This window comes from Mobula hypostoma, chromosome 3 (genome assembly GCF_963921235.1).
Source record: "Mobula hypostoma chromosome 3, sMobHyp1.1, whole genome shotgun sequence".
Lineage (NCBI taxonomy): Eukaryota > Metazoa > Chordata > Chondrichthyes > Myliobatiformes > Myliobatidae > Mobula > Mobula hypostoma.
Window position 1 is genome coordinate 217,724,750 of NC_086099.1, and position 21,302 is coordinate 217,746,051.

The 21,302-nt window shown below is 43.4% G+C and overlaps 1 protein-coding gene across 1 annotated transcript in view; it reads right to left on the minus strand.

Moving 5' to 3' along the window:
- The window catches only part of LOC134344532 (Golgi reassembly-stacking protein 1-like), a 63,979-nt gene that overhangs the window by 37,644 nt on the left and 5,033 nt on the right, over nt 1-21,302 (minus strand). Inside the window, exon 2 of the mRNA XM_063044495.1 lies at nt 10,194-10,274. Coding sequence (XP_062900565.1) covers nt 10,194-10,274 — 81 coding nt within the window. The remainder of the gene's footprint in view (nt 1-10,193; nt 10,275-21,302) is intronic.

A 21,302-nucleotide genomic window follows, 5' to 3' on the forward strand; every position in this document is an offset into this window, starting at 1 on the left:
AATTACTAAGAAGCCTAAGGATTTATTAAAGGTTAACTTTTTACCCTTATTTGATCAGATTAAAGGTTTATTTACTAAATGGTCACCAATGTTTTTGTCATTAATTGGTTGGAAAATCAACGCTGTTAAAATGATTATTTTACCTTAGCTTTTATATTTATTTCAAGCACTGACAATTTTTATTCCAAAATCTTTTTTTGATAATGTTGATTCAAAAATTTCCTCATACATATGGCAGAATAAAAATCCTAGACTAGGTAAAAGATACTTACAGAAGCCCTAAAAGGAGCGTGGCTTAGCATTGCCAAACTTTAGATTCTACTATTGGATGATTAATATTTGTTATTTAAAATTTTGGACATGGAATTGGGACACAGTTCCAAGTCCACAATGGGTCAATCTTGAATGTAATTCTGTTTCAGGATTTTCATTGGGTTCTATTCTAGGGACCCCGCTTCCTTTTGACTTTTCTAAATTGGATAAACAAATGGATAACCCAATAGTTAAATATACTCTTCGAACATGGTTTCAGTTTCGAAAATTTTTTGGATTGAATCAATTTATTTTAGCAAGTCCTATTGTAACCAACTCTCTTTATCATCCCTCTTTTTTGGATCAAGCCTATGTGGTCTGGAAAACAAAAGGTATAATACGTTTTTCTGATTTATTTTTAGATAATTGTTTTATGTCTTTTGAACAATTATCTAATAAATATAATTTACCTAGATCCCTTTTTTTTTAGATATTTACAGATTAGAAACTTTTTAAATACTGTTTTTACTACTTTTCCGATTTCATATTCTACTGATATAATGGAAAAAATTTTGGATTTAAATCTCTTTCAGAAAGGTTCAATAGCAATTATTTACAATATAATAATGAAAATAAATCCAGATGTCTCGAATACAATTAAGAATGATTGGGAAAGGGAACTTAAGCTTATCTTACCTACTGAGAAATGGCAAAAAATTTTCCAACTAGTTAACTCTTCCTCTATATGTGTTAAACATGCGTTGATACAGTTTAAAGTTGTATACAGGTCTCAGGTGTCTAAGGATAAATTAGCTCATTATTACTCTCATATAAACCCTGTATGTGATAGATGTCATTCGGAGATAGCTTCATTAACTCATATGTTTTGGTCTTGCCCTTTACTGAAAAAATATTGGGACAATATTTTTGATATTATTTCAACTGTCTTGAATATCGATTTACAACCTCATCCTATTACTGCCACCTTTGGTTTACCAATGATAGAAGAACGTCATTTGACCTATTCAGCTTGTCAGATGATTGCTTTTGTTACTCTAATGGCTAGAAGATCTGGTCACCTCACTATAGGAAGGATGTGGAAGCATTGGAAAGGGTACAGAGGAGATTTACCAGGATGCTGTCTGGTTTAGAGAGTATGCAATATGATCGGAGATTAAGGGAGCTAGGGCTTTACTCTTTGGAGAGAAGGAGGATGAGAGGAGACATGATAGAGGTGTACAAGATAATAAGAGGAATAGATAGAGTGGATAGCCAGCGCCTCTTCCCCAGGACACCACTGCTCAATACAAGAGGACATGGCTTTAAGGTAAGGGGTGGGAAGTTCAAGGGGGATATTAGAAGAAGGTTTTTTTTACTCAGAGTGGTTGGTGCGTGGAATGCACTGCCTGAGTCAGTGGTGGAGGCAGATACACTAGTGAAGTTTAAGAGACTACTAGACAGGTATATGGAGGAATCTAAGGTGCGGGCTTATATGGGAGGCAGTGTTTGAGGGTCGGCACAACATTGTGGGCTGAAGGGCCTGTACTGTGCTGCACTATTCTATAAGATCTATACTATTGAATTGGAAAGAGATTAGTCCTCCAACCACATTTCATTGGTTTTCTCAAACTATATCTTGCTTAAATCTAGAAAAAATTAGAGTGTCATTTATGACTCATTTATTAAATCTGATGAGACTTGGAGACCATTTATTCAATATTTCCACATGATGTAATTTGACCCTTTCCAAATCTATTTTGTGATTTCAATATATGGGGAGTGGCAACACTATTCGTTCTATCTGAGGTATCATAATAGGTATCAAAATAAATGAAATTGGAGAGTGATCTGAAATTATTATGCTATCGTACCAGCAGCTTATAATTGTGGATACTAAAGCAGCTGAAACTAAGTAATAATCAATTCTGGAAAATGTCTGGCAAGTGTTAGAATAGCAGGAAAAAGTTAGTTTATCCGGGTACTTCCTTCTCCACACATCAACTAAATTAAAGTCTTTAGCACATTGTAATAATTTTTTTCTTGTCTGATGGTGAGAGGTATCTATCCCATTAGATCTGTCTAGTTCAGGCTGAAGTGCACAATTAAAATCACCACCTACAATAAGATGGCCCGGCAGAGCAGCTAATGATAAAAACAGATGTCTGTAAAAAGCTGGAGTCATTATTTGCTCCATACCCATTGACCAAATTAAACCTGGTTGAGAAAATTTCGCATTGAATAATAAGGTATCTGCCAGATTGGTCTTCAGTCACAATAACAAGGTGGAAAGGCACCAACTTATGTATAAGGGTAATTACCCCCCCCACCCCCCATGAGTGTGAGCTGAAAGAAGCTGAAAAAACCTGTCCCGGCCATCTCCTCCTTACTCTAACTATATCCTCAGGGGTTAAATGGGTCTCCTGCAGAAAAACTATTTTAGCTTTAAATGTCTTATCCCAGTCATGACTTGCTTTAACTTGACAAGTTTATTTAATCCTCTTACATTCCAAGAGGTAAACTGAAGTTCACAGGGCATAGGCTATTAGTTATAATTTCAATCATGTTGGGCTGAATTGATTTAGAATGACTGCTGAGATTACAACGTAAGAAAAAAAATGAGTAAAAACCAGTAAATAGTAACTAGGACATTGTAAACATAACTAAGTGTACTTCCCAAACTGAAATACACCCACCCACCCCACGATGAACACCTCCTGACAGCCCCGAAAGAGGGCCTAATTATGGAGCTTAACTGGTCCTCCCGCGCCGTCGTCATGACGAGGAACAGCATGGCCAACAGCCAGAACAGAGCCCCAATGTTATCAGTAGTAGAGAATATTACAAGCAAATTATACCAAGAGTCTTTATCAAATTTAACCTGGTCGTAGTTATAGTGCTACTGAAGATAATGAGAACCGATGCAAATTCGTTAGCATAAACACTGTTAATGTACGTTAGCATTCATTTATGTCCCTTAGGCATTATGAACATACTTATTCAAGCAAAAGTCAAAAAACTGCTTTACTATCTCACTTACCCACAGCCTCCAAGTTGTAGTTCTTCAGCTCCTGCACAAATTTCTCCGCTGCCAGTGCACTGTCAAAGGTGTGGCGTTTTCTTTTGTAGGTCACGGCAGTTTAACAGGGTGAATTATCCCATACTGTAGGTCCGGGATGGAGAGAGAGGATAACTCTTTCTTCAATGGATCAAAAATTTTCCTTCACCTGAGGAGTTCGGCAGAGACGTTCGGGAAAGATATGATTCTCCGATTGTCGAAAAGTACAGGTTCTTTCAGCCTGGTATCCTTCATAACTCAGGTTTTGTTTGCATAGCTTAAGAACTTCATTATCACTACCCTGAGTCCCTGTGCTTCAACTTCGTTAGCCCTGCCAATTCTGTGCGCTCGCTTAATCAGCAGGGGCCCAGGGAAGTTTTCAGCACCAAGCACCGCGGGGATCCATTTTTCCAAAAGATAGACCATATCAGCCTCTTCCGCCCTCTCCGGAAGTCCCACCAGGTGAAGGTTAGAACAGCGGCTACGGTTTTCCAAGTCGTCCACTTTAAACAGTTAACACCTCCATAGCTGCTTTCATGGTTGTATTCTGATTATGCAGAGAGGTGATATAATCTTGATTAGTGCTAATTCTATCTTCGGCTTCTGTAATGCGCACTGTGGTAGCTTTCAGATCAGCTGTGCTCCTTGTACAGCGTTCAGTAGCCCATCAGATCTCGACACAAAGTTATTTTTCATTGTTTGAATAGCGTTTAGGATTTGGTTTGGGCCTGCTGCCGTGCTAGCATCTGTATTGTCGTTAGCTTGCACCGCATGGTTACAGGTGGAGTCTAATTTCGAAGACTTTTGCATCTGCTTTGTTGGTTTCGGTGGCATTTGGGCCATCACTGTTTCCAATCAGACAAACTGAAGCTGTTCAGGTGATTCGAGGTTGTTTGGCTGCATAATTTCAAAACTTTTCGGAGGAGCTCTGACACATGTCTGCTCAGCACCGCGCCATAACCGGAAGTCAGCCGAGGCTTTCTTACTCTTGTGGAAGAATGTCTTTTCTGACAAGATAGGTCTCTCTGCTTGGCAAGTGAGAATTGTAGCTGTGAAACAAACTCAGGCTTTGGGGCCTCCTCTGTGCTGGTTGTAGGAGTTGACTCTGGGACTGCAGAAAATGGTTGTGAACTCTGAACACTTTTCTTCTATTTCCTTCTTCTCCTACTTTGTGCATCTTGATCTTGGAAAGATGCATTTAGTTCACTGGAGTATTCTCTTGTTTATCCTTCCATTGCTTCCTTTACAATCTGATCTCTCCTCTTGGTTTCATCATCTGATGAATCCTCCGTTTTCGTATCTCCATTGACTGCCTCCTTCTTAGCCTTCCATTCATCCAGCTGGGCTTTGGTCTTTGCATTTACATTCCCAAGCAGCACTTTTTCCCCTCCTTGAAGCTCATGCCGTAACCTTAATGTACACAGAGTAGATCCTGGCTCTTTGTACTCACAAAAGCCAAATGCTTGCAACTTTCCTGAAGCTCCTGAACTCTCTTTCAGCTTAAAAAATAGCCACATTTCACAAATAACTGCCAAATTAACATAGCAGAAGCTCCCTCAGATATGTTGCCTACAAAAACTGCTGTAGTCAGACCATTGCTTTCATCCCTTTCACACTTCCTCTGAGTAGCTTGGGCCTGCTGGGGTCCAAATGCTTTCCGACCAGAGGCACAGAAGGTGGCACCAAAGCTTGTTTGTCCTCGGTTGAGCAACGGTTCATGGTGTTTGGCATGGAGACAGTTATAGCATCATCCAGAACCTTTCTTAATTCACTTTCAGTTGGCTTCATTAGAAGGGAAGTGCCATGCAAATCGTGGATGGACCTGCAATCAAGTTGTAGTTGTCTCAGCCAATCACACCACGATAATGCTGAACCTCCTGTTTTTACCACATACAAGCTCAACGTAGCTTGTGGGTTGTTATATTTCAGTTATAAATGTCATTCCCACAGGAGTTACCTTCTCTCCAGAAAAAGTTCTTAGTTGGATATCTGCGGGCTTCAGTTTAGTATCTTTGAAATTCATCTCAAACTCATCTTGTGGAATGACTGGAACAGCTGAAACAGTGTCTGATTCCATTTCAAATAATTTGCCATTCACTTCTGATGTAAGCCATATTGCTTGACTATTGCTAGTTTTCACATTGCAAATCTCAAGACTACAGAGTCCTGTGGCATTCTCATCATAATCAGATTTTTCATCAACAGCATGCATACTTAGGCTCTTTTTGAAACTGCAACTTGCCTTTTTAACTTTTTCTCTTCCCTGTGCAGTCCATTGATTTTTGTCTGCCTGAAATGCTCTTGTATGTGTCCAACTTTGTTGCATTTTCTACAAGTATCACCTTTAAATCTGTAATGGTCTGCTGTACGTGAGACCCAGCCACAATGGTAACACAATTTGTTTGGTCAGGCCCGTTTTTGTTTAGACATTGCAAATTTGTTCATGTTCACTTTCATTCCTGACTGCAACTCAGCTGCATTTCTGTCTGCGGTTTCCATTGATTAGCTATTTCAACTGCACTTTTAAATGTAAGTTGTGCTTCAGTTAGATGTTTTTTTGAATGGTTTCTTTTAAGATTTCACAGACTAAATGATCTCTCAGTGCATCATTAAGCCCATTACCAAACTGACAATGCTCAGACAACCTCTTCAACACAGCCACATACGATGAAGTGGACTCCTCGTGCTGTGGATTCTGCTTATGAAAGCTAAAGCATACTGAAATCAATAACAGCTTTGGTTCTAAATGTTCCTGCATTGCTTTCACAATATCAGCAAAGCACATATCTGCTCGTTTGGTTGGAGCAGTTAAACTTCAAAGCAAACTGTATACCTTTAAACCCAAAGAACTCAGCAAAATTGGTACTCATTCCTCACCGACTATTTAATTTGCTTCAAAATATTGTTGAATTAGCTTAACGTACATGAGTCAGTTATCCATTGTATAATCAAACTTGTCAATCTTTCCAATGTAGCCAGCTATTTCTGCTCTTTTTTCCCCACTCACCTTTGTTCCCACTTTTTTTTAAGTTTGAGCATCTTGCTGTGCTTCAACATGTTGATAGTGTCTCAGATTCATTTTAAAAATACCTCATTGCCAATGTTATGTTTTGTAACATCAAAATACTGAATTAATTCAAAGGAAGACAAGGGAGCCCAGGAATGCGGGTCTAACTTTGTGTTTACTTTAAACGAGGTACATACATATCACATGGTTACGTGATGATGTATGCAACTCACTTATTTATATATTTTTAAAAATTCATTTACAGGATGTGGGCGTCGCCAGCAAAACCAGCATTTATTGCCCATCCCTAGTTGCCCTTGAGAAGGTGGTGATGAGCTGCCTTCCTGAACCACTGCAGTCCCTGGGATGGAGGAGGGATTGGATAATTGTGGGAGGGGTACCAATCATGTGGGCTGCCTTGTACTGGATGGTGTCAAGTTGATGGAGCTACACTCATCTAGGCACGTGGCGAGCATTTCATTACACTCCTGACTGACCTGCTCTGATAGCCACGATGTTTATATGGCTACACCAGTTCAGTTTCCTGTCCATGGCAACCCTCAGGATGTTGATAGTAGGGGATTCAGTGATGGTGATGCCACTGAATGTCTAGGGACGATGGTTAGAGCCTGTCTTGTTGGAGATGGTCATTGCCTGGCATCCTGCATGGCTCGAATGTTACTTGTCACCTGTCAGCCCAAACCTGGATATTGTCCAGGCCCCGCTGCATTTGGGTATGAACTGCTTCACTATCTGAGGAATCACAAATGGTGCAGAACATTGTGCAGTCATCTGCAAACATGCCCACTTCTGACCTTATGATGGAAGGAAGGTTATTGATGAATCAGCTGAAGATGGTTGGTCCTAGGATACTTCCCCGATGAACTCCTGCAGTGATTCCTGAGGACGAGATGACTGACCTCCAACCACCACAACCATCTTCTTTTATGTCAGATATGATTCCAACCAGCAGAGGATTTTCCCCCTAAATCAATTTGACTCCATTTTAGCTGGGGCACTTGATGCCATCCTCGGGCAAATGCTGCCTTGATGTTGAGGGCTATCACCCTCACCTCACCTCTTGTATTTAGCTCTTTGGTCCATGTTGGTCCATGAGCCGAGTGGCTTTGACGGAACCCAAACTGGGCATCTGTAAGCAGGTTATTGCCACGTAGGTGCTGCATGATAGCACTGCTGCTGACCCCTTCCATTACTTTGCTGGTGATTGGCAGAATGCTGATAGGGTGGTAATTGGCTGGGTTGAATTTGTCCTGTTTCTTGTGCACAGGACATACCTGGGCAATTTTCCACATTGCTGGGGAGATGCCTATGTTGTAAGACCATAAGATGTAGGAGTAGATGTTGGCCATTCGGCCCATCAAGTCTGCTCTGCCATTCAATCATGGGCTGATCCAATTCTTCCAGTCATCGCCATCACCCCATACCTTTTGATGCCCTGGCTAATCAAGAACCTATCTATCTCTGCCTTACATGCACTTAATGACTTGGCCTCCACAGCCACTCTTGGCAACAAATTCCACAGATTTACCACCCTCTGACTGAAGTAATTTCTCCGCATCTCTGTTCTAAATGGATGTCCTTCAATCCTGAAGTTGTGCCCTCTTGTCCTAGACGCCCCTACCATGGGAAATAACTTTGCCATATCTACTCTGTTCAGGCCTTTTAACATTTGGAATGTTTCTATGAGATCCCCCCTCATTCTCCTGAACTCCAGGGAATTCAACCCAAGAGATCCCAGATGTTCCTCATATAGTAATCCTTTCATTCTTGGGATCATTCTTGTGAACCTTCTCTGAACCATCTCCAATGTCAGTATAGTCTATCTAAAATAAGGAGTCCAAAACTACACACAATACTCCAAGAGTGGTCTTACGAGTGCCTTATAGAGCCTCAACATCACATCCCTGCTTTTATATTCTATACCTCTAGAAATGAATGACAACATTGCATTCGCCTTCTTCACAACCGACTCAACCTGGAGGATAACCTTTAGGGTATCCTGCACAAGGATTCCCAAGTCCCTTTGCATCTCTGCATTTTGAATTCTCTCCCCATCTAAATAATAGTCTGCCCGTTTATTTCTTCCACTAAAGTGCATGACCATACACTTTCCAATATTGTACTTCATTTGCCACTTCTTTGCCCATTCCCCTAAACTATCTAAGTCTCTCTGCAGGCTTTCTGTTTCCTCAACACCACCCACTCCTCCACTTACCTTTGTATTATCAGCAAATTTAGCCACAAATCCATTAATCCCACAGCCCAACTGGAACAGCTTGGCTTGTGGTGCAGCAGGTTCTGGAGCATAAGTCTTCAGGACCATTGCTGGGATTTTGTCTGGGTCCGTAGCCTTTGCAGTATCCAGTGCTTTCAGCCGTTTCTTGCTATCACATGGAGTGAATCGGATTAGCTGTGTATTGACATCTGGGATGCTGGGGACTTCTGGAGGAGGCCGAGCTGGATCATCTACTTGGCACTTCTGACTAAAGATTATTGCAAATGCCTCAGCCTTACCTTTTGCACAGTTGTGCTGGGCTCCTCTATCATTGAGGATGGGGATATTTGTGGAGTCTTCTCCTCCAGTGAGTTGTTTGATTGTCCACCACCATTCATGGCTGGATGTGTCAGAACTACAGAGCTTAGATCTGATCCTTTGGGGGCCGGCTGGTGGCGCAATGGCATCAGTGCCAAACCCAGGAGCAGAGGTTCCCAGGTTTGAAACCAGTCGGGTCCGCTCCTGAGTACGCTTTCCACCCATGCCGGGTTGAGTGTCACGATCCCAACTCAACCTCGTAAAATAAAGGGAAGAGTACTGCAAAAATGTGTGTGTGAGGAGTGGCCCGTCACTCAGTCTCTCTCTCTCTCTCGCTCCGCGCCTTGTAAAAGCCATGAAAAAGACATCATCATGGATGCACGCACGCGCACAGACTCACGCACACAGGCACAGACACGACGCGCGCGCACAGACTCACGCGCGCGCACAGACTCACGCACGCACAGACTCACGCACGCACACACACAGACTCACGCACGCGCACGTACAGACTCACGCACGCACGCGCACAGACTCACACACGCACGCGCACAGACTCACACACGCACACGCACACACACGCACAGACTCACGCACGCACACGCAGACTCACACACGCACACGCACACACACGTACAGACTCACGCACGCACGCGCACAGACTCACACACGCACACGCACACACACGCACAGACTCACGCACGCACACGCACAGACTCACGCACGCACACACACGCACAGACTCACGCACGCACACGCAGACTCACACACGCACACACGCGCACAGACTCACGCACACAGGCACAGACACGACGCGCGCGCACAGACTCACGCACACGCACAGACTCGCGCACGCACAGACTCACGCACGCACAGACTCACGCACGCACACACAGACTCACGCACGCACACGTACAGACTCACGCACGCACGCGCACAGACTCACACACGCACATGCACACTCATGCACGCACACACACGCACAGACTCACGCACGCACACGCACAGACTCACGCACGCACACACACGCACAGACTCACGCACGCACACGCAGACTCACACACGCACAGACTCACGCACGCGCACGCACAGACTCACGCACGCAGGTACACACCAAATAAAAATCTGATCCATTGGTTGTGGGACCACTTAGCTCTGTCTATATTTGCTGCTTATGGTGTTTTGCATGCAAGTAGTCCTGTATAGTGGTTTCATGTAACTCGTAATGAATTACTTAAATAAACAAGAACGCTTAATCAACCAACATATATGTAAATTTACACAAATATTACTTAAATATTAAATACACAACACAAATGACTTACCAGCCTAGTATTTCCAATGGTGAGGATGAAGTCAAAGAATGGCTCTAAGCCTGCTTTTTGTGCTGGAGAATTATCTTGGACCTACAAAAAAGGGAAAGGAAAATTAACACAGAATAAATTGTCACAGGAGCCATAGGGAGATACAGTATGGAAACAGATACCATCGTATTTATACTGGTCCTACATTAACATGATTTACAGTATATATAGTTACAAATTTCTAGTGTTTTAATGTTGTGAACTTAATTTATTCATCTAAGACTGCTGACCTAACATAACAATCTGGTAGTTCTATGGCCATTACCATTGACCCTAACTTTTTGCTTAATTGAATATACAAGCAGTGTCATATTGTGCGTTCAGAGATACTCTTCTGCACACCAAAGTTCAAAAAGTTCTAAGTTTAAAATAAAATTTATTATCAGAGTACAAACATGTCACCACATGTATCCCTGAGATTCTTTTTCTGCAAGCACACTTAGCAAATGTAAAGAACAGTAACGTAAACAGGATCAATGAACAACTGTGCAAATACAAATATAAATAAAGAGCAATAAATAATGAGAGCATGAAATAAAAAGATAGTCCTTAAAGTGAGACCATTGGCTGTAGGAACATCTCAATGGATGAGCAAGTGAGTGCTATTATCCCCTTTTGTTCAAGAGCCTGATGGTTGAAGGGTAGGAACCTCTCAGGGGATTGCCACGGAGACAAGGTTACTGGCACGGAGCATGGGTCCATGATGCAGTATGAAAGAGGGAGAAGAGGGGAGTGGTAGTGATAGGGGACTCAATAGTCAGGGGAACAGACGGGTGATTCTGTGGACATGAACGGGACACCCGAATAGTATGCTGCCTCCCAGGTGCCAGGGTCAGGGATGTCGCGGATAGCATCCACAGCATTTTGGAGGGAGAGGGAGAGCAGCCAGATGTCTGCTATTGATACCAATGACATAGAAAGGAAAAGCAAAGAGGTCCAGAAAAGAGAATTTAGAGAGCTAGTCAAAAAGCTGAGAAGCAGGACCTCCAGGGTAGCAATTTCTGGATTGCTGCCTGTGTCACACACCAGTGAGGGTAGGAACAGGATGATTTGGCAGATTAATACATGGCTGAGAAGCTGGTTCAGGGGGCAGGGCTCCAGGTTCTTGGATTATTGGGATCTCTTCTGGGGGAGGTACAACCTGTACAAAAGTAATGGATTGCACCTGAACCCGAGGGGGACCAATATTCTCGCAGGCAGGTTTTTAGAGATGTTGGGGAGGGTTTAAACTAATTTGGCAGGGGGATTGGAACCGGAGTGAAGGAACTCAGGATAGGATGGATGGTAAAAAAAAAAGGCAGCATGCAATCAGACTGTTAGGAAGAGCAGGCATATGACAGGACAAAACTGCAGCCAGCAGGGTGAGTACCAGTGCATTAGGGATGCAGAATCAAAAATGGTAGCAAATACAGTACTTAAAGTGTTATATCTCAATTCACAGAGTATAAAAAATATGGTGGATGATCTTGTTGCGCTATTACAGATTGTCAAGTACACTGGTGTGGCCATCACTGAATTGTGGCTGAAGGTTACATGTTGTATCGGAGAGATAGGAGCGTAGGCAAAGGGGCTGACGTGGCTCTGCTGGCAAAGAATGGCATCAAATCAGTAGAAAAATAGGATCAGAAGATGTTGAATCCTTGTGGGTTGAGTAAAGAAACTCCAAGGGTAAAAGGACCCTGAGGGCAGTTGTACACAGGCCTCCCAACAGTAGCTGGGATGTGAACCATAGATTACAACAGGAAATAGAAAAGGTGAGTCAAAATGGAAATGCTATGATACTCCTGAGTGATTCCAACAATTGGGAAGATCAGGTTGATAATGGACCTCAAGAGAGTGAGTTTGTTGAATGCCTACAAGATGGCATTTTAGAGCAGTTTGTTGTTGAGCCTACTCAGGGATTGCTATACTGGAGTGGGTGTTATGTAATGCAGCGGTCCCCAACCACCGGGCCGCAAAACATGTGTTACCGGGCTGCGAGGAAACGATATGGGTCAGGTGCACCTTTCCTCATTCCCTGTCACGCCCATTGTTGAATTTGAATGCACGCGAGTTCATCCATGTCAGCGCAGGAAGAAGATCAACTCCTCGAGCTTGCAAATGATGACGGGCTGAAAAATATGTTTGACATAACATCTCTGCCGGCATTCTGGATCAAAATCAAGGCTGAATATCCTGAGATAGCCACGGAAGCACTGAAAACGTTGCTTCCATTTCCAACATATCTCTGCGATGAATGTAACGGAAACCAAATTGCGGAATAGACTGGACATAAGGAACCCCCTTCGAGTATCACTGTCTCCCATCACCCCTCGATGGGACTGTCTTGTTGCAGGGAAACAAGCCCAGGGCTCCCACTGATTCAGCGATATTGGTGTGTTGCAATGATTTTATATGTTCAGATGGGGAAAATATGCACTGTGTTTAATATCCAAATGTTACTTAAAATGTTATGATGCTATTGACTTATAAGTGACTTATAATTGACTTACCATATTACTCACGCTAGGAAAATATGCGGTGTGTGTTTAATATTAAATTCGTTAGATAAACCCTTTTAGAAACGAAATTGAGTGTATTAGCCACTTATAAGTGACTTATAGTTGACGTATCACCTATATTCCGGTTGTGATTAACACTGCTCCCCCCAGGGTTGCCAACTGTCCTGATTTGCCAGGACATCCCGTATATTGGGCTAAATTGGTTTCTCTCATACCGGACCTCCCTTGTCCCGTATTTCCCTGCTAAGGTAGAGCGTTCCCATGAAACCTTTTGTGCCAAAATGGAGTAAAGAATAATTACCATTAATTTACATGGGTAAAATTTTTGAGCATTCCCAGACCCAAAAAATAACCGACCAAGTCATACCAAGTAACACATAAAACCTAAAATAACACTAACAGAGAGTAAAAGCAGGAATGATATGATAAACACACAGCCTATATAAAGTAGAAATAATGTACGTACAGTGTAGTTTCACTGAACAGAATCGCCAAAAACGATTTGTAGAGAAAAAAATCAGCACGTACACGTCACGCATGCGCACACAGATCCTGCACAAGGCTTCATGGTCATGGTAGTCTTCCTCAGTGTAAACACAAGTGTCCCGTATTTGACTGCTACTCTTGTTCGTTGGCAACCCTACACCCCCCCCCCCCACCCCCGGTCGGTCGGTCCGCAAGAATATTGTCAATAATAAACTGGTCCGCAGTACAAAGAAGGTTGGGGACCCCTGATGTAATGAACCGGAGGTGATTAGGGAGCTTAAGGTAAAAGAACTCTGAGGAGACAGTGATCACAATATGATTGTGTTCAACTTGAAATTTGATAGGGTGAAAGTAAAGTCTGATGTGGCAGTATTTCTGTGGAGAAAGGGAAATTACAGTGGTATAAGAGAGGAGTTGGCCAAAGTAGATTGGAAGGAGTTACTGGCAGGACAGCAATGGCACGAGTTTCTGGGAAAAATGAGGAAGGTGCAGGATAGATGTATTCAAAAAAACGAAGAAATACTCAAATGGGAAAATAGTACCACTGTGGCTGACAAGAGGAAGTTTTAAAAACCTTCAGAGAGCAATTAAAAGAGTCATTAGGAGGGAAAAGATGAAATATGAAAGCAAGCTAGCAAATGATATCAAAGTGGATAGTCAAAACTTTTTCAAGTAGGTAAAAATAAAAGAGAGATGGGAGTGGAAAATGAGGCCAGAGAAATTATAACTGGGGACAAGGAGATGGTAGATGAACTAAATGAGTATTTTGCATCAGTCTTCACTGTGGAATATACTAGCAGTGTGCCAGGTGTTGAAGGGTGTGAGGGAAGAGAAGAGAGTGCAGTTACCATTACAAGAGAGAAGGTGCTCAAAAAGCTGAAAGACCTAAAGGTACATAAGTTACCCGGACCAGATTATCTGCACCCTAGGGTTCTGAAAGAGGTAGCGGTAGAGATTGTGGAGGCATTGGTAATGATCTTTCAGAAATCATTGGACTCTGGCATAGTTCCAGGTGACTGGAAAGTTGCAAATGTCACTCCACTCTTTAAGAAAGGAAATTATAGCAGCATAGGACTTTATGGGAACGGAGCCCTTTCTCTGCCAATTTCTAGCCTGGTGGAGGAATACAAATGTGCCAAAGCAAGGCTGGAAATGACACTCAAAAAATCTCGGGACCCAATCATAAGAGGCATTGCTCCTGCTCTAGCAACAGGGAAGAAATGGACCCCAGCCGCAGCAGTACCGGACACAGAAGCCGCCCTCCGACACCAGGACATAGTGGGCTATGTCCAACAGGGCAGACAAGGCTTTGGCCTTGGAGTGATGAAACCTACCTGGCAAAAGGCTACTACAACTGAACGCCGGCAACTGGTGGTGGAGGTGGTGCGCCTCCAAGAAGCAGCAGCCAGGTGTGCCAAAGCAATGTCCCAAGCCAAGCAAGGCTGCTGGACGAGGTGGGAGGGTGTTGAGAGGAGGAAAATCACATGGAGTGAGCTGTGGAGCATGGAGTCAAACAGATTGAGCTTCATCATCAGAGCAACATATGATGTCCTGCCCTCTCCTACAAACCTAAGTCTTTGGCTGGGAGAGGATCCAGCATCCCTCAAGCACATCTTGATCGGTTGCAAGACCAGCCTAACACAAGGCAGATACACCTGGCGACACAACCAAGTGTTGAGGTGTTTGACAGCTGAACTTGAGTGTAAGAGAGTAACCACCAACGCCAGGCCTCTCAATGCCCAGACAACAGTCCCACAACTACCATCCTTCATCCGGGAAGGAGAGAAACCGGGGGCTAACCCCTTGCCTCACGACTCATGCCCACTGAGTGCAGCCAGGGACTGGGAAATGCGTGTTGATTTAGGCTAGAACCTTCCCTTCTGAAATTGCAACGACCGACCTGCGGCCTGACCTGTTCCTTTGGTCCAACTCCCGTCAGCGCGTCTTTATCATTGACCTGACGGTCCCCTGGGAGGATGCTGTGGATGAGGCTTACGAACAGAAAAGGCTGCAATATGCCAACCTTGCAGTTGAAGCAAAGGAGCGAGGCCGGAACGTAAAAGTGCGCCCAGTTGAGGTGGGGTTCAGGGGTTTTGTAGCAAGTTCCACCGTAAGGCTGCCGAGGGAAGTAGGAGTCAGAGGGCAGGCCCTTAGGAAGGCAATCAAAGTACTTGCTAATGCCGCTGAAATGAGCAGTTACTGGCTGTGGCTGAAGAGAAGGGATGCTGTCTGGGCTGCCAAGTGACCATCTGGAGACGAACCGTGTGACACACACCAAGGTCTGATCAGCCTGAGGTGGGCCTGCCTCGGCCGAGGCAGCCTTGTGATAAAAGGCCGAAACACCCAGTGATGTCAAGGTACACGACTGAAGATGTGTCGTAATGGAAACAACATCATCTAGTGGTCATCTTTAAGAACTACTTCCATTCAAGTCAAGTGCAGTGCAGAAACTTTAGGGATTGTAACATCCAGTCCTATTAATCAAAAGTTAGCCTGACCTCAGTGGTTGAGAAGATGTTGAAGTCAATTGTTAACTATGAGATTATAGAGTATTTGGTGACACAGGGCAAGATAGGTCAAAGTCAGCATGGCTTCCTTAAGGGAAATTCTTGCCTGATGAACCTGTTGGAATTCTTTGAGGAGATTACAATTAGGATAGATAAAGGGGATGCAGTGGATGTTGTATAGTTGGACCTTCAGAAGGCCTTTGACAAGATGCCTCCCACAAGGCTGCTTACCAAGTTAAGAGCCCGTGGTATTACAGGAAAGTTACTAACATGGTTAGAGCATTGGCTGATTGGTGGGAGGCAGCAAGTGGGAATAAAAGGATCTTTTTTCTGGTTGGCTGCCAGTGACTAGTGATGTCCCACAGGGGTCGGTGTTGGGACTGCATCTTTCTATGCTGTATATCAATGATTTGACCCGGCTGGTGGCATAGTGGCATCAGTGCCGGACTTCAGGATGAAAGGTCTCAAGTTCGAATCCAGCCAGCTCCCTTACATGCTTTCCATCCGTGCTGGGTTACGAGCTGGTGATCTCTTTGGAAACTCACCCGGCAGAAGGCAATGGCAAACCACTGCTGTAACTTGCCTCGTACGCGGTTCCCCACTACTTCAGAGAGGCATGGAGGGAAATCATCCGCTAACTGGAGAAACTCCGGATGCGATGTACCTTTCCTATCAATGATTTAGGTGATGGAATAGATGTCTTTGTTGTCACATTTGCAGATGATATTAAGATTGGTTGAAAGACAGGTAGTGTTGAGGAAACAGGAAGGCTGCAGAGGGACTTAGACAAATTAGGAGAACGGGCAGAAGAGTGGCAAATGAAATACAATGTTGGAAGATGGAGAAGGCTCATGAAGATGATACTGGGAATTAAAGGGTTATCATACGAGGAATGCTGGAATTCAGAAGAATGAGGGGGATCTCACTGAAACCTTCTGAATGTTGGAAGGCCTAGACAGCGTAGATATGGAAAGGATGTTTCCCATTGTGGGGGAGTCTAGGACAAGAGGGCACAGCCTCAGAATAGAGGGGCATCCATTTAAAAAAGAGATGCGGAGAAATTTCATTAGCCAGAGGGTGGTGAATTTGTGGAATTTGTTACCACAGGCAGCTGAAGAGGCCAGGTCATTAAATGTATTTAAGGCAGAGATTGATAGGTTCTTGATTGGACATGGCATCAAAGGTTACGGGGAGAAAAGGATCAGCCATAATTGCATGGTGGAGCAGACTCGATGGGTCAAATGGCCTAATTCTGCTTTTATGTCTTCTGGTCTTCTTGAACCAGGTGGTGCAAGTCCTGAGGCATTTGTACCTTCTACCTGATGGCAGCAACGAAAAAAAGGACATGAGCTGGGTAGTGAGGACCTTTGATGACGGAGACTGTTCTTCTATGTCACTGTTGTAATACGGTTTTTTGAGTTACTGTTGCCTTCCGGACAGCTTGAACCAGTCTAGCCATTCACCTCTAACCTCTCTCATTAACAAGGCTTTTTTGCCCACAGAACTGCTGGATGTTTTTTGTTTGTTTTCGCACCATTCTCTGTAAACTCTAGAGACTGTTGTGCGTGAAAAACCCAGGCAATCAGCAGTTTCTGAGATATTCAAACCACCCATCTGGCATCAACAATCATTCCATGTCAAAGTTACTTAAATCATATTTCTTCCCCATTCTAACGTTTGGTCTGAATACTTTTGGCCATGTCTTCATGCTTTTATGTATTGAGTTGCTGCCAGATAACTAGCTGATTAGTTATTTGCATTAACAAGCAAGTGTACAAGTGTACAGACATACCTGATAAAGTAGCCACTGAGTGTATAATTATAATTTTTAATAATTCATTTTGTGAACTTATTTTATTCATCCAAGACCATTAACCTCACTAGAAGATCAATCTGGTAGCTCAATGGTTATTATTATTAATCCTAACTCGTTCATTAAATGAATATAAATTTCCAATTGCAGACTTGAATTTACAATGCCAAAGGATCAGGGCAAAACCATTTACGCTTCGTAGCCTTTCCCATTTATAGAGAGATGTGTTGTACATACTCCATGCATTGGATAGGTTCATGATTGAGATTAATTGGCATTCAAAACACTTGGGGAAGTCATGAAATATGGGGACTGGGAAAGAAAATTGGGCAAAGGCAAAGATCAGAGAAAAGACAAGGCAATAACAACCAGGGTTCGACAGGAAGGAACATAGTGGACAAACACAAGGATGCACCTAGAAATATCAAGAAGGGGAAAATGGGAAAAATACAATGTTAAAGGCTCTTTATCTGAATGCATGTCACAGTAACAACTATTTAAACAAACTTAGCACACAAGTAGATGTAATGGGAATGATCCAAAGGTCATTAAGAGAAGCGGTGGAAAGTGACTACGGTAAAGGACTAAACGTTCTTGAGTACTTGACATTTCAGAAGCATAAAAAATAAAAGGATTAACATTGGTGCAGTGCAAATGAGTGGCTGATGCAGATTCAGTGGGTGTAAGGGCTTATTTCCCTGTTCTATTGCTCATGACTCATAGGCAAAATACAAAAGGGGGTGGGTACTATTGTTAACAAAGGATGAGAGTGTGGACTGAGCAGTCAGTGGAAGTGGTGGATTCTGGTTCGATTTCAATAGATATGGAGGGCTATGGTGCGTGTGCAGGTCGATGGCAGAAGACTGATTAATAAATTGGCATGGACTAGACGAGCCGAAGGGCCTGTTTCTGTGCTGCAGTGTTCTATGACTAAATCAATGAGGTAGAAATAAATTACTTTGGCTCAGAATATCAAGATGATGAATCAGACTGGGTGGAGAAGATAAACAGCAAGGGAAAGAACTCTCTAGTGCTAATCTAAAGTAGTGGTAATGCAATCACTCCAGTCAAGTACAATGTTCTTCCAGGGGGTCGTCTATTGGTGGGTTCTCAAGTAGCTGGTAATCTATCAGACAAAGGATAAATTAAAAATAGGAGCTTGTAAGGAATAACGGTGGGTGACTTTAATTTTCACAGAGAGACAAAGTTGAAGAAGTATCCTAACTGGCTGCATCATGGTCTAGAAGAGCCACTCAAATGTGAAGAAAAAGGCTGTAGAGAGAGCAGCGGACTCTGCCCAATACATCACATCTTTCTCCACCATCCGCAACATCTATCATCAAAGATCTCCACCATCTGGCCCACTCCATCTCTTCATGACTACCATTGGGCAGGAGGTGCAGAAGCCTGAAGTCACACACCATCAGGTTCAAGAACAGCTACTTCCCTTCAACTAACTGGCAAAGCACTAATCAAAGCAACACTATGACCACTACACACTACAATGTACTTTTTATAGCCTTATTTGTCACATATATATCCAAATATACTGTGCAATGCACTGTTTACGTTGACGACCAACGCAGTCTGAGGATTGTCCTAGGGGCAGTATCATAGCACGTCCACAACCCACTAAACCTAATGCTAACTGTACGTCCTTGAAACGTGTGAGGAAACCGCGGCACTCGGATGAAACCAAACAGATTGGACACATCAAGTTAGTAATGGAAGCCTCAAGATGTACTCAAAGAGCATCTTCAAGACTATTTCATGGAACAAAGGAATAGGGTAATTGAAGACCTCACTGTAGAGCAGGGGTTTCCAACCTGCTTAACGGTATTGGTATTTGGCATAAAAAGGTTGGGAACCCCTGTTGCAAAGAATCCTCTGATGAAGAGTAATTGTAATCTGCATATACAATTCCATTATGTCTGAATAAGATTGGTCTTGGCCCAAAACATCAACTGTTTATTCCTTTCCATGGATACTGCCTGACCTACTGCGTGCCTCCAACATTTTGTGTGTGCTGCTCTGGATTTCCAGCATCTGACAAATCTCTTGTGTTTATAATTAGCTCACAGTGCAAGTTTCAGACTTTAAATAACTATGAAGGGACGAATGCAAAGTTTGCCAATGCAGACTGGGAAAACAGATTAACAGGTAATGTCTACGGATATAGTGAGAGAATCAAGAGTTAATGCAGGCAAGTGGCATTGAGGCAAAACATTAACCACAATGTTATTGAATGGGGGGGTAACTGGTGCTAGAGGTCATACAAATTACACTGCCTTCTCTTTTTGGGATCCGAGCACCACTGGCAAGGCAAAGATTTTTAGGCAAGATGGTGACGAGCTATCTCTGGAATCACTAACTAGTTTATCACATACTCAGATGAAGTGAAGATCTTTTAAGATGGTGTGAAGATTGTTTTAATAGCTCTCTAGCGCTTTCCAGAAGTGAGCTTGCAGTATGATGTCACTCCTCCTTTAATAGTCCACTAAGGTCAAGGTTGATTTGCTTCTGCCCCGGTTCTGTGTGTCTTGAGATGGTGGATGCAGCTACCCTGAGACCCAAAGGTACCATCAACAGGGGGAAGTGCCTGAGAGGTGGGTGGATCACTTGGGAGGCAGTGAACTCCTGCTATTCTTGCTGAAGCTTCTCAGCGCTTCCCACAAAAGGATGTGAGGTTCTCGGTGTTGGATAAGCATTCTCAGGAGTTGCCATGAGAAGAGAGCTTTGGAAAGATTTTGAATTGTTTCCTCTGTTCTCCTGGTGATGTTTTGCCAAGGTGGAGCTCAGAGAAGAATACCTGTTTGGAAGACTGGTACTGGACAGTGGAACCACCAACATCCTACGGACTCACTTTCAACAACTCATGATCTCAGTATTATTTATTTACTTTTTTTTTTGCACATTAGTTGTTGACAAGAAAATAATTCTGGTTGAGCTGACTGTGCCGTGGGAGGAGGGATGGGAAGGGGCCCATGAGAGAAAGGCCTTGAGGTACCAGCCCTTAGTGCAGGAGTGTAAAGACAGGGGATGGCAGGCATGGTTGTTCCCTGTGGAGATCGGCTGCAGAGGTTTCCCAGCCAAATCAGCATGGTGGTTGTTGTCAGATCTGGGCCTGGACGAAAGGAGCAAAAAACAAGCAGCTCGTGGGATGGGGGAAGAGGCAGAACGAGTCTTTTGTTGGATTTGGAGTAGGCAAGAGGAGGGGAGTTGGAAGCCAGGAACAGATGGGCAGTGATTTGGCCACCACTGCCGGCCCAACAACTAGAGGGTGTTGTGGTTAAGGGTCGAAACACTCAGTGAGGGTTGGGAACCACCTGATGACATCTGCTCCTGGCTGAAGGCTACAGTTACCTTATAAGGTAACTGGAGAATACACCCTAACAGGTGTATGTAACAGGTTTATCAGTCTTAGTGTGTAGTTTTTCAATGATTCTATTGTATTTATGTTTTATTGTGAATGCCTGCAAGAAAGTGAATCTCTTCAAGAAAGGGAAGGAGGGTGAATGTGCCCACCTACACTGGGGAAAATCAGTGGTGGAGACAGGCAAATTATTTAAATTGCTGGGTGTTAACACATCAGAGACCCAGCACATATCATAGATGCAATCACAAGGAAAGCCCCCGAGCTTGTTTACTTTCTTTTCTTCCGTTGGAAGTATCCTAACTGGTTGCATCATCGTCTCATACAGCAGTTTAAATGCGAAGGACGAAGCTGCAGAGAGTGGACTCTGCCCAATATATCACGGGTATC